This window comes from Bombina bombina, chromosome 2 (genome assembly GCF_027579735.1).
Source record: "Bombina bombina isolate aBomBom1 chromosome 2, aBomBom1.pri, whole genome shotgun sequence".
In the NCBI taxonomy this organism is placed as follows: domain Eukaryota; kingdom Metazoa; phylum Chordata; class Amphibia; order Anura; family Bombinatoridae; genus Bombina; species Bombina bombina.
In genome coordinates, this window is record NC_069500.1 from 505,799,220 (window position 1) to 505,816,123 (window position 16,904).

Genomic DNA, 16,904 nt, shown 5'->3' on the forward strand with positions numbered 1-16,904 from the left:
ACAATATTGATCACATTATCCACAAATTTGTAAAATTATTAGGAAACACTTTTCAATTTTGTCTGCAGACAAACAATTTCAAAAGAGCATTGACTATAAGGAAATACTTTGTCCACTAGTAAAATTAAAAAACTTAAACAAAATACCAGTTCTTTATTGATGTGCAAGTGTATGTATAAGTGCAACAACTTTACCTGCAAAGCTTGTGCCCATGTAATTCTGGGGCCACGCTTTGAGTCTTATGTGAGAGGCGGAAGCTATGAGATTAGGACATACGATAAACATAAGATGTCCTGCAGTTATTTCATTTGGTGCTCACCGTGTGTAGGTTGCACTACTTGTGAAGGCTGGGAGAGAATAAGGGAACATCTCTCAAACATTAGAAAATTAGATTCTAGCTCACAGCTAGTGAAACATTTTATTGAGGAACACAAATGCAGCGTCACAATGGTTAAATGAAAGGCTAGAGAGGGCTGGTGATAGAATTAAATAGCCTTTTGTTAGTATAGTAGCCATTTACAGCATTACCTACCTTTCACATGTTGATCATTTTAATAATTCTCAAAATAAAATATAATTTTTTATAGCTAAAGGAAGTGAGGCACTGGTTAACAATCTCATTCAAAACTGAAAGGGACGTGAAACTCATATGTCATGATTCAGATAGATTATGAAAGAGACATTTTGAGTTTCATGTCCTTGTATATACTTACCCATGATCTTTATTATATATTAAAGGAACATAAAACCCAAAGGGTTTATCTTTCATAATTGAGCTAGAGAATAACATTTTAAACAAACAACTTCAAAATTTACTTATATTATCACATTGTCTGTTTTCTTTAATCCTTTGTTGAAAAGCAAGGATGTAAGCTCAGGAATGTGCACGTGTTTGCAACACTATATGACAGCCGTTTTTCATATGTTATACATCAGCAAGAGCACTAGATGGCAGCACTATTTCCTGTAATATAGTGCTTTAGAAGTGTGCTTGCTACCTACCTAGGTATCTCTTCAACAAAGATTATCATGAGAACAGAGTAAATTTAATAACAGAAGTAAATTGGAAACTTTTTAAAAACCATTTATATTCTCTATCTGAATAATGAAATAAAAAAATTGAGTTTCATGCCCCATGAATTGTAGAACATTGTAGTGTGAATAATCTACCATAAACTTATTTGACAGATGTCATGAAATTATCTTGTTTTTCCACCTAAAAGGGAAATGAACCCCAAAGTTTTTCTCTTTTCTGATTCAGATCCAGCACGCAATCAAACAATTTACTAATCTACTTTTATTAGCAACATCTCTTTGTTTTCTTGGTATATTTTTGTTGAAAAGCAGGGATGTAAGCTTAGGAGCATGCACGAGTCTGGAGCACTATATGGAAGCAGTATTGCAAGAATGCTATCCATTGGCAAGAACAAGCAGCATTATTTCCTGCCATGCAGTGCTCCAGACACCTACCAAGGTATCTCTTCAACAAAGAATACCATAGGAACAAAGCAAATTTGATAATAGATGTAAAATTAGAAACTTTTTAAATTGTATGCTCATATCCCTTTAAGAAATGTAATAATCTGTGGGTCATGTGGTTTTGGTTGAACTAATAATGAGGAAAGCAGGCATTGTTTTTAAGTGTTTAGAAAACAGTTTGTTACCAGCATCTATGAGTAAGGCCATAGCTGAAACGCATCAGATGTGTAATCACGCTAAATTGTATCCTAGAGTGCAGACCTTTATTAAAGGGACAGTAAACTCATGTTATTGTTTAAAAAGATAGACAATCCCTGCATTTACTATTCCCCAGTTTTGCATAACCAGTTATATTAATATACTTTTTACCTCTGTAATTACCTTGTATCCAAGTCTTTTCTGACAGCCCCCTGATCCCATTACTTTTAATTTATTATCTATTGACTTGCATTTGATCCAATTAGTGCAGCGTCTGCCACAACCCAAGGGTGTTAGCACAATGATATCTATCTAATAGCACTCCCCTGTTAGCTAAAAGCTAATAAAAAAGCAGTGATAAGAGGCTCTCTTTAGTGGCTTAGAAACAGGCAGAAATTTAGAAGTTTAAATGATATAAAGTATATTAATATAATGCTGGTTGTGCAAAGCGGGGAATGGATAGTAAAGGCGTTGTCTATCTTTTTAACCCTTTGAGTGATAAGCACTTTCTCACCTGGGTGCTAAGCTGTTTTAAGGGTTTTTTTATTATTATTTTTTGAAATTTTTTTTAACTTTTTTTCCCCAGATCCCCAAGACTTACACTGTTGGAAAGGTTAGGCAATTACCTTTCCAACAGTGGGTCCTGGGGGTCTGTAGCTGCTTAGATGCCCGAGATACAGGCTTCTAAGCAGCATGCCCCCTGCTCCTATACTTTACATTGTGAATTTTAAATAAAGTTGAGCAGTGACGTTATCGCGTCATTGCGCGTGATGTCACCACTCATAACGTGAAGCCCCGGCGATATAGGTAGGAGCGGGTGGGAGCCCCCAGATCTCCCTCAAGGTAGGAGAGTGCTAGTGACGTCTCTGAGCCATCGTTAGCACTCAAGGGGTTAAACAATAACAATTTTGGTGTTGACTGTCCCTTTGATATGTTCTGGTAAAAATATCTGCAAAGTATTCTAGGGCTTGCACAATTTTCTGTGCCAAATAATAGAAGATAACCTTTAAAATGCCATAAAACATGTTGAGATCTGTGCATATCCTAAATGGGCTAAATAAGTGAAAATAGTTTGGATAAAAAAAATAGTTTAAAAGTTGCTGGCAAGTATTTTAAAATAATTTTCAAAAATAAGCAAAATTAGTTACATAGCCATGCTGTCTGGGGTAGTCTGATCCACCTCCCCTTATCAGTGTTAGTTAAAATACAACGCCTGTGTTTTTGATGCTGAGTTCACAGCAGCTTATTTGCTTCTATGCATGCTCCAGCAGATAATGTGTGTTAAAGTCTTGTATTCTACCAAAGCTAAGAAGGAGATAGATACAGCCATATAAGGAATTGTGTGGGAGGAGTTAGAGCTGTACAATTCAGAAACTTAAAAGAAAGGGTTAATGGTGAGGCACTGCAGTATAAAAAAAAAGAATTTATGCTCACCTGATAAATGTATTTCTTTTTTGACACGATGAGTCCACGGATCATCTTAAGTACTAATGGGATATTCACCTCCTGGTCAGCAGGAGGCGGCAAAGAGCACCACAGCAGAGCTGTTAAATAGCTCCCTCCCACTCCAGTCATTCGACCAAAGTTAAGGAAAGAAAGGAAAAGCCAAGGTGCAGAGGTGTCTGAAGTTTACAATAACCCACAACCTGTCTTACAAGAACAGGGCGGGCCGTGGACTCATCGTGTAAAAAACAGAATTTATGTTTACCTGATAAATTACTTTCTCCAACGGTGTGTCCGGTCCACGGCGTCATCCTTACTTGTGGGATATTCTCTTCCCCAACAGGAAATGGCAAAGAGCCCAGCAAAGCTGGTCACATGATCCCTCCTAGGCTCCGCCTTCCCCAGTCATTCGACCGACGTAAAGGAGGAATATTTGCATAGGAGAAACCATATGATACCGTGGTGACTGTAGTTAAAGAAAATAAATTATCAGACCTGATTAAAAAACCAGGGCGGGCCGTGGACCGGACACACCGTTGGAGAAAGTAATTTATCAGGTAAACATAAATTCTGTTTTCTCCAACATAGGTGTGTCCGGTCCACGGCGTCATCCTTACTTGTGGGAACCAATACCAAAGCTTTAGGACACGGATGAAGGGAGGGAGCAAATCAGGTCACCTAAATGGAAGGCACCACGGCTTGCAAAACCTTTCTCCCAAAAATAGCCTCAGAAGAAGCAAAAGTATCAAACTTGTAAAATTTGGTAAAAGTGTGCAGTGAAGACCAAGTCGCTGCCTTACATATCTGATCAACAGAAGCCTCGTTCTTGAAGGCCCATGTGGAAGCCACAGCCCTAGTGGAATGAGCTGTGATTCTTTCAGGAGGCTGCCGTCCGGCAGTCTCATAAGCCAATCTGATGATGCTTTTAATCCAAAAAGAGAGAGAGGTAGAAGTTGCTTTTTGACCTCTCCTTTTACCAGAATAAACAACAAACAAGGAAGATGTTTGTCTAAAATCCTTTGTAGCATCTAAATAGAATTTTAGAGCGCGAACAACATCCAAATTGTGCAACAAACGTTCCTTCTTTGAAACTGGATTCGGGCACAAAGAAGGCACGACTATCTCCTGGTTAATGTTTTTGTTAGAAACAACTTTCGGAAGAAAACCAGGTTTAGTACGTAAAACCACCTTATCTGCATGGAACACCAGATAAGGAGGAGAACACTGCAGAGCAGATAATTCTGAAACTCTTCTAGCAGAAGAAATTGCAACCAAAAACAAAACTTTCCAAGATAATAACTTAATATCAACGGAATGTAAGGGTTCAAACGGAACCCCCTGAAGAACTGAAAGAACTAAATTGAGACTCCAAGGAGGAGTCAAAGGTTTGTAAACAGGCTTGATTCTAACCAGAGCCTGAACAAAGGCTTGAACATCTGGCACAGCTGCCAGCTTTTTGTGAAGTAACACAGACAAGGCAGAAATCTGTCCCTTCAAGGAACTTGCAGATAATCCTTTCTCCAATCCTTCTTGAAGAAAGGATAGAATCTTAGGAATTTTTACCTTGTCCCAAGGGAATCCTTTAGATTCACACCAACAGATATATTTTTTCCATATTTTGTGGTAAATTTTTCTAGTTACAGGCTTTCTGGCCTGAACAAGAGTATCAATAACAGAATCTGAGAACCCTCGCTTTGATAAGATCAAGCGTTCAATCTCCAAGCAGTCAGTTGGAGTGAGACCAGATTCGGATGTTCGAACGGACCTTGAACAAGAAGGTCTCGTCTCAAAGGTAGCTTCCATGGTGGAGCCGATGACATATTCACCAGGTCTGCATACCAAGTCCTGCGTGGCCACGCAGGAGCTATCAAGATCACCGATGCCCTCTCCTGATTGATCCTGGCTACCAGCCTGGGGATGAGAGGAAACGGCGGGAATACATAAGCTAGTTTGAAGGTCCAAGGTGCTACTAGTGCATCTACTAGAGTCGCCTTGGGATCCCTGGATCTGGACCCGTAGCAAGGAACCTTGAAGTTCTGACGAGAGGCCATCAAATCCATGTCTGGAATGCCCCACAGTTGAGTAATTTGGGCAAAGATTTCCGGATGGAGTTCCCACTCCCCCGGATGTAATGTCTGACGACTCAGAAAATCCGCTTCCCAATTTTCCACTCCTGGGATGTGGATTGCAGACAAGTGGCAGGAGTGAGTCTCCGCCCATTGAATGATTTTGGTCACTTCTTCCATCGCCAGGGAACTCCTTGTTCCCCCCTGATGGTTGATGTACGCAACAGTCGTCATGTTGTCTGATTGAAACCGTATGAACTTGGCCTGTGCTAGCTGAGGCCAAGCCTTGAGAGCATTGAGTATCGCTCTCAGTTCCAGAATATTTATCGGTAGAAGAGATTCTTCCCGAGACCAAAGACCCTGAGCTTTCAGGGGTCCCCAGACCGCGCCCCAGCCCATCAGACTGGCGTCGGTCGTGACAATGACCCACTCTGGTCTGCGGAAGCTCATCCCCTGTGACAGGTTGTCCAGGGACAGCCACCAACGGAGTGAATCTCTGGTCCTCTGATTTACTTGTATCGTCTGAGACAAGTCTGTATAGTCCCCATTCCACTGACTGAGCATGCACAGTTGTAATGGTCTTAGATGAATGCGCGCAAAAGGAACTATGTCCATTGCCGCTACCATCAAACCTATTACTTCCATGCACTGCGCTATGGAAGGAAGAGGAACGGAATGAAGTGTTTGACAAGAGTTTAGAAGTTTTGTTTTTCTGGCCTCTGTCTATTATTGTTCCCAAGAAGGGAACCCTCGTTGACGGAGATAGAGCAGAATGTCGTCCAAGTAAGGTACTACTGCAATGCCCCTTGGTCTTAGCACCGCTAGAAGGGACCCTAGTACCTTTGTGAAAATCCTTGGAGCAGTGGCTAATCCGAACGGAAGTGCCACGAACTGGTAATGCTTGTCCAGGAATGCGAACCTTAGGAACCGATGATGTTCCTTGTGGATAGGAATATGTAGATACGCATCCTTTAAATCCACCGTGGTCATGAATTGACCTTCCTGGATGGAAGGAAGAATTGTTCGAATGGTTTCCATTTTGAACGATGGAACCTTGAGAAACTTGTTTAGGATCTTGAGATCTAAGATTGGTCTGAACGTTCCCTCTTTTTTGGGAACTACGAACAGATTGGAGTAGAACCCCATCCCTTGTTCTCCTAATGGAACAGGATGAATCACTCCCATTTTTAACAGGTCTTCTACACAATGTAAGAATGCCTGTTTATTTATGTGGTCTGAAGACAATTGAGACCTGTGGAACCTCCCCCTTGGGGGAAGCCCCTTGAATTCCAGAAGATAACCTTGGGAGACTATTTCTAGCGCCCAAGGATCCAGAACATCTCTTGCCCAAGCCTGAGCGAAGAGAGAGAGTCTGCCCCCCACCAGATCCGGTCCCGGATCGGGGGCCAACATCTCATGCTGTCTTGGTAGCAGTGGCAGGTTTCTTGGCCTGCTTTCCCTTGTTCCAGCCTTGCATTGGTCTCCAGGCTGGCTTGGCTTGAGAAGTATTACCCTCTTGCTTAGAGGACGTAGCACTTGGGGCTGGTCCGTTTCTACGAAAGGGACGAAAATTAGGTTTATTTTTGGCCTTGAAAGACCTATCCTGAGGAAGGGGCGTGGCCCTTGCCCCCAGTGATATCAGAGATAATCTCTTTCAAGTCAGGGCCAAACAGCGTTTTCCCCTTGAAAGGAATGTTAAGCAATTTGTTCTTGGAAGACGCATCCGCTGACCAAGATTTTAACCAAAGCGCTCTGCGCGCCACAATAGCAAACCCAGAATTTTTCGCCGCTAACCTAGCCAATTGCAAAGTGGCGTCTAGGGTGAAAGAATTAGCCAATTTGAGAGCACGGATTCTGTCCATAATCTCCTCATAAGAAGGAGAATTACTAGTGATCGCCTTTTCTAGCTCATCGAACCAGAAACACGCGGCTGTAGTGACAGGGACAATGCATGAAATTGGTTGTAGAAGGTAACCTTGCTGAACAAACATCTTTTTAAGCAAACCTTCTAATTTTTTATCCATAGGATCTTTTTATTTACAATGTCCGCCACCCGCTTGGGTATAGGAAAAGCTTCGGGGGGCCCCGGGACCTCTAGGAACTTGTCAATTTTACATAGTTTCTCTGGGATGACCAAATTCTCACAATCATCCAGAGTGGATAACACCTCCTTAAGCAGAGCGCGGAGATGTTCCAACTTAAATTTAAATGTAATCACATCAGGTTCAGCTTGTTGAGAAATTTTCCCTGAATCTGAAATTTCTCCCTCAGACAAAACCTCCCTGGCCCCCACAGACTGGTGTAGGGGCCCTTCAGAAACAATATCATCAGCGTCCTCATGCTCTTCAGTATTTTCTAAAACAGAGCAGTCGCGCTTTCGCTGATAAGTGGGCATTTTGGCTAAAATGTTTTTGATAGAATTATCCATTACAGCCGTTAATTGTTGCATAGTAAGGAGTATTGGCGCGCTAGATGTACTAGGGGCCTCCTGTGTGGGCAAGACTGGTGTAGACGAAGGAGGGGATGATGCAGTACCATGCTTACTCCCCTCACTTGAGGAATCATCTTGGGCATCATTTTCTCTAAATTTTGTGTCACATAAATCACATCTATTTAAATGAGAAGGAACCTTGGCTTCCCCACATTCAGAACACAGTCTATCTGGCAGTTCAGACATGTTAAACAGGCATAAACTTGATAACAAAGTACAAAAAACGTTTTAAAATAAAACCGTTACTGTCACTTTAAATTTTAAATTGAACACACTTTATTACTGCAATTGCGAAAAAGTATGAAGGAATTGTTCAAAATTCACCAAAATTTCACCACAGTGTCTTAAAGCCTTAAAAGTATTGCACACCAAATTTGGAAGCTTTAACCCTTAAAATAACGGAACCGGAGCCGTTTTTATATTTAACCCCTTTACAGTCCCTGGTATCTGCTTTGCTGAGACCCAACCAAGCCCAAAGGGGAATACGATACCAAATGACGCCTTCAGAAAGTCTTTTCTATGTATCATAGCTCCTCACACATGCATCTGCATGTCATGCTTCTCAAAAACAAGTGCGCAATACAGGCGCGAAAATGAGACTCTGCCTACGATTAGGGAAAGCCTCTAGAGAATAAGGTGTCCAATACAGTGCCTGCCGGTTATTTTACAAAATTCCCAAGATTAAAATAATTCCTCAAGGCTATGGAGTATAAAATATGTTTATATATAAATCGATTTAGCCCAGAAAATGTCTACAGTCTTAAAAAGCCCTTGTGAAGCCCTTATTTACTGTCTGTAATAAAAATGGCTTACCGGATCCCATAGGGAAAATGACAGCTTCCAGCATTACATCGTCTTGTTAGAATGTGTCATACCTCAAGCAGCAAAAGTCTGCTCACTGTTCCCCCAACTGAAGTTAATTCCTCTCAACAGTCCTGTGTGGAACAGCCATCGATTTTAGTAACGGTTGCTAAAATCATTTTCCTCTTACAAACAGAAATCTTCATCTCTTTTCTGTTTCAGAGTAAATAGTACATACCAGCACTATTTTAAAATAACAAACTCTTGATTGAATAATAAAAACTACAGTTAAACACTAAAAAACTCTAAGCCATCTCCGTGGAGATGTTGCCTGTACAACGGCAAAGAGAATGACTGGGGAAGGCGGAGCCTAGGAGGGATCATGTGACCAGCTTTGCTGGGCTCTTTGCCATTTCCTGTTGGGGAAGAGAATATCCCACAAGTAAGGATGACGCCGTGGACCGGACACACCTATGTTGGAGAAAAAGAAATAAATCAGGTAAGCATAAATTTTCTTTTTTATGACACGATGAGTCCACGTTTCATCTTAATTACTAATGGGATTCAATACCCAAGCTAGAGTACACAGATTATACGGGAGGGACAAGACAGGGAACCTAAACGGAAGGCACCACTGCTTGAAGAACCTTTCTCCCAAAAGCGGCCTCAGCCGAGGCATACGTGTCAAATTTGTAAAACTTTGAAAAAGTGTGTAGAGAGGACCAAGTTGCAGCCTTGCAAATCTGTTCCACAGAAGCTTCATTTTTGAATGCCCATGAGGAAGCAACAGCCCTCGTGGAATGAGCCGTAACCCTCTCGGGAGGCTGCTGTCGCCTGCAGGTAAAACTTTAAAGCACGGACCATGTCCAAATTGTGCAGAAGACGCTCCTTCTGAGAAGAAGGACTAGGACACAAAGAAGGAACAACAATTTCCTGATAAATGTTCCAATCAGAAACAACCTTAGGAAGAAATCCTAATTTAGTATGTAAAACTACCTTATCTGAATGGAAAATAAGGTAAGGAGACTCGTACTGCAAAGCCGAGAGCTCTGACACTCTACGAGCCGATGAAATAGCAACAAGAAACAAAACCTTCCAAGATAATAACTTAATATCTAAAGAATGCATAGGCTCAAATGAAGCCCCTTGAAGAGAACTAAATTAAGACTCCATGGAGGAGTAACTGGTTTGAACACAGGCCTGATCCTGACCAAGGCCTGACAAAATGATTGTACATCTGGGACATCCGCCAGACGTTTGTGTAACAAAATAGATAAGGCCGAGATTTGACCCTTTAGGGAACTTGTAGATAAATCCTTCTCCAAATCTTCTTGGAGAAAGGACAAAATTCTAGGAATCCTAACTACTCTATGAGTAGCCCTTGGATTCACACCAATAGAGATATTTACGCCAAATCTTATAGTAAATCCTTCCAGTTACAGGCTTTCGAGCCTGAATCATGGTCTCTATGACCAATTCCGAAAATCCACACTTGGATAAAATTAAGCGTTCAATATCCAAGCAGTCAGCTTCAGAGAAACTAGATTTGGGTGAAGGAAGGGCCCCTGAATCAGAAGGTCCTTCCTCAAAGGAAGTCTCCAAGGTGGCAGAGATGCCATCTCCACCAGATCTGCATACCAAATCCTGCGAGGCCAGGCCGGTGCTATGAGGATCACCGAGGCCCTCTCCTGTTTGATTCAAGCAATTACCCGAGGAAGAAGAGCAAATGGAGGAAAAAGGTATGCTAGACTGAAGGTCCAAGGGACTGCGCCAGAGAATTTATCAGCTCCGCCTGGTGGTCCCTGGACCTCGACCCGTATCTCGGGAGCTTGGCATTCTGTCGGAATGCCATGAGATCCAATTCCGGCTGACCCCACTTGAGAATCAGATTGGAGAATACTTCCGGATGGAGTTCCCACTCCCCGGATGAAAGGTCTGCCTGCTCAGGAAATCTGCCTCCCAGTTGTCCACCCCTGGGATGTGGATCCGCCCACTGGATTATTTTGGCTACCTCTGTCATCACTAAAGGAACTCCTCGTTCCTCCCTGATGATTGATGTAAGCCACTGAAGTTATGTTGTCCGACTGGAACCTGATAAACCGTATTGAGGCTAACTGGGGCCAGGCCAGAAGGGCTTTAAAGATTGCTCTCAGTTCTAGAATGTTTATAGGAAGAACAGACTCTGACTGAGTCCAAACTCCCTGAGCTTTTAGGGAGCCCCAGACTGCTCCCCACCCCAGAAGGCTGGCGTCTGTTGTCACAATCACCCAAGATGGTCTGCGAAAGCAGGTTCCCTGGGAGAGATGATCCAAAGACAACCACCATTGAAGAGAGTCCTTTATCTCCTGATCCAGAGTTATTCGAGGAGTCCGCATAATCTCAGTTCCATTGTCTGAGCATGCTTAACTGCAGAGGTCTGAGATGGAACCGAGCAAAAGAGATGATGTCCATTGCCGCCCCCATCAGCCCGATTACCTCCATACACTGAGCCACTGACGGCTGGGGAGTAGACTGAAGGACTAGGCAAGTATCAATAATCTTTGATTTCCTGACTTCTGTCAGAAAATTTTTCATAGACAGGGAGTCTATTATGGTTCCCAAGAAGGTTACCCTTGTGTCTGGAACTAAGGAACTCTTTTCCAAATTTATCTTCCACCCGTGAGTTCTCAGGAAAGATAACACCATGTCGGTGTGGGATCTTGCTTGTTGAAAGGATGGCGCCTGGACTAGGATCTCGTCCAGATAAGGCGCCAACCCAATGCCCCGTGACCGAAGCACCGCCAACAGAGACCCCAGAACCTTTGTGAAAATTCTGGGAGCAGTGGCAAGACCGAAAGGAAGAGCCAAGAACAGGAAGTTTGTGTCCTGGAAGGCAAACCTTAGGAACTTGTGATAACCCCTGTGAATAGGAACATGTAGGTACGCGTCCTTTAAATCCAATGTTGTCATAAATTGACCCTCCTGGATTAAGGGAAGAATGGAACAAATAGTTTCCATCTTGAAGGACGGAACCCTTAGAAATTTGTTTTTTTTTGTGACTCTTGAGGTCTAAAATTGGTTTGAAGGTTCCCTCCTTTTTGGGAACCACAAACAGATTGGAAAAAAAAACCCTGACCCTGTTCCATTACTGGAAAAGGAACAATCACTCCCAGGGCGGAGAGGTCTCTTACGCAATGTAACAACACCTTTTCTCTTTGTCTGGTTTGCAGATAATCTTGAAAGTAGAAACCTGCCTCTGGGAGGAAAACTTTTAAACTCTAGCTTGTATCCTTGGGACACAATCTCTATTGCCCAGGGATCCTGAACCCAAACCTGAGCGAAGAAGGAAAGTCTGCCACCTACAAGATCCGGTCCCGGATCGGAGGCATGCCCTTCATGCTGTCTTGGATTCAATAGCAGACTTCTTGGATTGCTTTTCCTTAGTCCAAGACCAGTTAGGTCTACATGTGGGTTTGGATTGTTCCTGCTTAGAGGAGGAAGATGAATTATTTCCTTTGAAATTTCGAAAGGATTGAAAATTGCTCTGTCGTCTTTTCTGTTTGTTTCTCTTATCTTGAGGGAGAAGATGACCCTTACCTCCCGTGATAGAGATAATTTCCGATAGACCAGGTCTAAACAAGGTCTTGCCCTTGTAAGGAATAGCCAGAAGCTTAGACTTAGAGGAAACATCCGCATACCAAGGTTTTAACCAGTTTAATAATTTGAAGAGAAGCGTCCGTAATAAAGGCAGTGGCTAGCTTCAGAGCCTTTATCCTGTCTTGGATCTCCTCCAAGGAAGTCTCAGTCCTGAGAGACTCAGACAATGCATCAAACCAATAAGCTGCCGCACTAGTGATGGTAGCAATGCACGCAGCTGGCTGCCATTGCAGACCCTGGTGAACATAAATCTTCTTAAGTAGACCCTCTAACTTCTTGTCCATAGGATATTTGAAAGCACAACTATCCTCTATAGGAATAGTAGTTCTCTTGGCTAGGGTGGAAACGGCCCCTTCCACCTTAGGAAGTTTGCCAAACCTCCTTGAAAGAGTCAGCTATGGGAAACATCTTCTTAAAAATAGGAGGGGGAGAAAAAGGTATACCTGGCCTCTCCCACTCCTTACTAATGATCTCTGAAGCTTGCTTTGGGACTGGAAATACGTCTGAGTAAGAAGGAACCTCAAAATATCTGTCCAATTTACTAGACTTCATAGGGACAACCACTACCGTGGAGTCACAGTCGTCCAAAGTAACCAAAACCTCCCTGAGCAACAGGCGGAGGTGTTCTAGTTTAAACCTAAAAGTTACAACCTCTGAATCTGTCAAAGGCAATAAACTTTCTGAATCAGATTTCACCCTCAGATGCTACAGCAGTACCCTCCTCTTCGTGACCTTGGGAGGGTACCTCCAAAATTGCAACAATTGCATCAGAACTTACTGAATGTCTGGTTTTCCTCTTACATTTGCCCTGCAACATTGGGAAAGCAGACAATGCATCAGAAATTGTAGAAGACATGAGGGAAGCTATGTCTTTTAAGGTAACTCCAGCGGGAGCTAGAGCAGAAGTGCAGGGCACTGCTTGTGCGGGCGGTAAATTTTGGGACGCTTGGGGAGAAAGCTGGGGCATTCCTTGAACCTCGTCATTAGACTCTTGGACAGCATCCGCCTTTGAAAAGTTTTGCTCAGAAAAAATCTTTTCCCTATAATTTAAAGTCCTCTCAATACACGAGGGACAGAAAGGGATTGGTGGTTCCACATTTACATCAAAACACAAGGAGCAAGTAACACTTTGCAAGTCTCCTTGGTCCATACTGAATCACAATAATATAATTATGCAATAAAAACTTTAATTTGACACAAAAAAGTTTGAATGCAAAAAAACAACAACTTTACTTTTCCTTTAAATTTAAAAGTGCAACTTTTTTACTGCATGTGTAAAAAAATGTACCCAAAAGGCCATAAACTAATAAAAATGAATTAATTTCTACTCAGACAACCTTACACCTCAGCAACTCTGCTGAGGCACCTACCTGCTAAGTGGAACAATCCGGAACTACAGTAACAAAAAAAAAACGTAACAAATAGCACTAGAACCACCTGCTTAATGTAAAAAAAAAAACCATGCGGTTCTAGTGACACACTCTTCAGTCGTCTCTGCAACAGAAGATGTGTTGAATACTACGCAGTTACAGGAAGCGCACAAACTCGATAGCCCCGCCCATCGTGGGCGTTACTGTATCTTAATCACCCGACCGACTTATTTACTTGTTTAAACCGTTGGGAAAATTAACCACCATAGAAAAATTCAAAATGAGCTTAACTCCCAGCCCCAGTACCTGCAGTTATGGCTGTCAAAATACCCTCCATATAAAGAGAGCTTGATGTCCCAAACATAAAGAGCCCCTGTCAATTGAGCCTTATATGTTTCAACTGAGTAAATAAAAGTGCCCACTTTTCCTCTGAGTTTTTGTCTTTGGCCCCAGAATAAAAAAGCAGCACTTACCTTACCTCTGCTTGACAGCCAAGGCAGCTCACAGGCTTGAGAGGTCCTATCCCTCACATCGACCTGTGGAGAAATAAAAGTCTGAGCAAATTCACCTCAGGCTATAGAAGATAGGGCAGCATCCTAATATGAGAGGCGCAGTGAGAATTATGTCCCACAAGTTCCCATTGCTTTAAAGCCACCAAAGTTCTACTGAAGAGACTGATATGGACTACGGCTACACCCTAGGACAAAGCAATACAATCTTGCACTACTTTAAAAATAATAAACTCTTGATTGAAGAATCTATACTAACACCTCACTTTACTACTTCCTATCACTAACGTAGGCAAAGAGAATGACTGGAGTGGGAGGAAAGGCAGGAGCTATTTAACAGATCTGCTGTGGTGCTCTTTGCCGCCTCCTGCTGACCAGGAGGTGAATATCCCATTAGTAATTAAGATGATCCGTGGACTTATCGTATTATAAAAAAGAAAATTGCAGGTAAAGTAATTAAAAGTACATTATATTTTGTCTCTATCAAAACTTGTTTTATGTCCCTTTAATTAAACCCAAAGCTTTTAAAGTTTATCTTCCCATATGAAAGCATCATTATCTGTTCCTGGACTTTTATCTAGTGACACAATGCACTGCTGCATTACAAAAGATGCTTCAGCCAGTAAGAACAGCAGTTTATGGAATGGGAAAAACTTACTAAATGTTACCTGGAAATGGGGAGGCATCAGTTTGAAGTACATCTGTTTTTCACAGCAATGACCGTATAATCCATAGCAAACTCAGTTCCCTCTTTCTGGGAGTAATAGGCACAAAAGTAAGTCTAACCTTCATGTATGGATATTAACATGACCAAAGAACAGTATAAAGTAACATATGCACCTTACCTAATGCCTTACAAACTAGAAATGATCGTTACTATAACCATATAAATGACATATGGATTTGTAAGACCCCAAGTCCACTGATGTAACAATATTTAAATAACCCTACCTAAACCAGGTATACTTAACTCTAATCATAAGCTTGATTAATACATTTTATGCCTGATCTGAAAATGCATACAGTAGCATTTACACATCAAAATAAAGCACACACACAAACATTTTTTTTTATGAAAAATACTTATAATTTCATTCAGAACCATAACAAGAGCCGCTAATACACGGGACCAATCATAAACAGAATGTGTAAATAAGATACAAATGTAAAATTCTTTGGGGGAAGGGGAGGCTGATTCCCTGAGAGCTAAAATATTTGGGGTGCCACCACCCCAAACCTGCACCCATACCCCTCTATGCTACTATCAATGTAGTGTATTGCTCCTTCACATTATCTTTACCAAAAACCTGCAGAATATTGGTTATAAGCAACTCATCAGTGCATAACCCCATAACACTGAATGCTTCCAATAATTGGAGAGCATTGTTCCATCACTTCTAATATTAATCAGAGTATGGTTTCTTACTCTGAATTCAATAAAATTTGGACGCATAATTTTATAAAATTCTGAGTGAGGAATTCTTAAGGTGTAACAAAGCAAATGCCCCTGCAAACCATCACGTTGAATATCACTCTCTTTTCGTTATTTAGTGGACCACATTTCTCTTCTAAACAGACCCATCTTGTTTATGATTAAGATCTGCAGAGTATAACTCACTTACCCCCACCTTTCTTAATAAAAACTTTTTTTATATGCCATATCCCCCCACCTCCCCTCTCCCCCATTAAAACACCCCTCTCCCTCACTCTATCAATCCCCCTTTGGCTGCTTCCCAGCACAGCCCCCATTCTGTTGGACACGGCGAGGCTTCTTCCGTCCTGAAGCTGGTGGTCGCAGGTAAAACAAAAAGAGGTGACGGTAACAAGGATGACGAATGGCAAAACGCATAAACCCCTCTGAAAATGGAGAAGGAGGTTAAATCAGCAATATTTTTAATAACATACAGTTTAAGACACATAGGGCCAGATTAGTTATGCACAAACTATCTTTATTGCTGCTGTGAAGTAAACATGATATATATATATATTTCAGCACATAGAGAATATATTTATATAAAAAGTATTTTCTCCATCTTACTTTACAAATATTTGCAAGATAGGGGTGCACAGGGTTAATTTAATAAAATTATAAGACTATAAATAAGAACACACTTTAGGCAATAAAGTGTGTATATTGCCCAAGAGGCAGAACAAGAGGCAGGCTAACCTGTCCAGCACACAAATAATCAATTTCAAAATCTAATTTATTGGTAAAGGGTTATACTAACCACATACTCAAAGCAACTAACAATGCCGGGGTCGCATAACTAGTTAGCACGGAGGAGTCTAGTTAGTTATCGGAATTAACCAGACATGCACCACCCAGGGCCGCCATGCGCCCCCCCCCCTTTGACATGTGCAATATTTTTATATATATATATATATATATATATATGTCTATCATCATCATCACCATCTCTTTTCTCTCTCTCTCTCTCTCTCTCTCTCTCTCTCTCTCGAGAGAGAGAGAGAGATTATATAGATAGATAGAGAGAGAGACAGTATCCCACAAAATGGAGTACACTACTCACATTTTTGTAAATATTTTAATTGTCATTTCTTCAGTGTTGTCACATGAAAAGAGATACTTTGCTACAATGTAAAGTAGCGAGTGTACAGTCTGTATAACCGTGTAAATTTGCTGTCCCCTCAAAATAACTCAACACAGAGCCATTAATGTCTAAACCGTTGGCAACAAAAGTGAGTACAACAAGTGGAAATGTCGAAATTGGGCCAAAAGTGTCAATATTTTCTATGGCCACCATTATTTTCCAGCACTGCCTTAACCCTCTTGGGCATGGAGTACACCAGAGCTTCACAGGTTGCCACTGGAGTCCTCTTCCACTCCTCCATGACAACATCACGGAACTGGTGGATTTTAGAGACCTTGCGCTCCCCCACCTTCCGTTTG

The 16,904-nt window shown here is 41.7% G+C and overlaps 1 protein-coding gene across 1 annotated transcript in view; it reads right to left on the reverse strand.

Moving 5' to 3' along the window:
- Positions 1 to 15,091: 15,091 nt before the first annotated feature.
- Positions 15,092 to 16,904, reverse strand: part of LPCAT4 (lysophosphatidylcholine acyltransferase 4) — a 57,841-nt gene continuing 56,028 nt past the window's right edge. Inside the window, exon 14 of the mRNA XM_053702251.1 lies at positions 15,092 to 15,850. Within this exon, the coding sequence (XP_053558226.1) occupies positions 15,705 to 15,850 (146 nt within the window). The 3' untranslated portion in view covers positions 15,092 to 15,704. The remainder of the gene's footprint in view (positions 15,851 to 16,904) is intronic.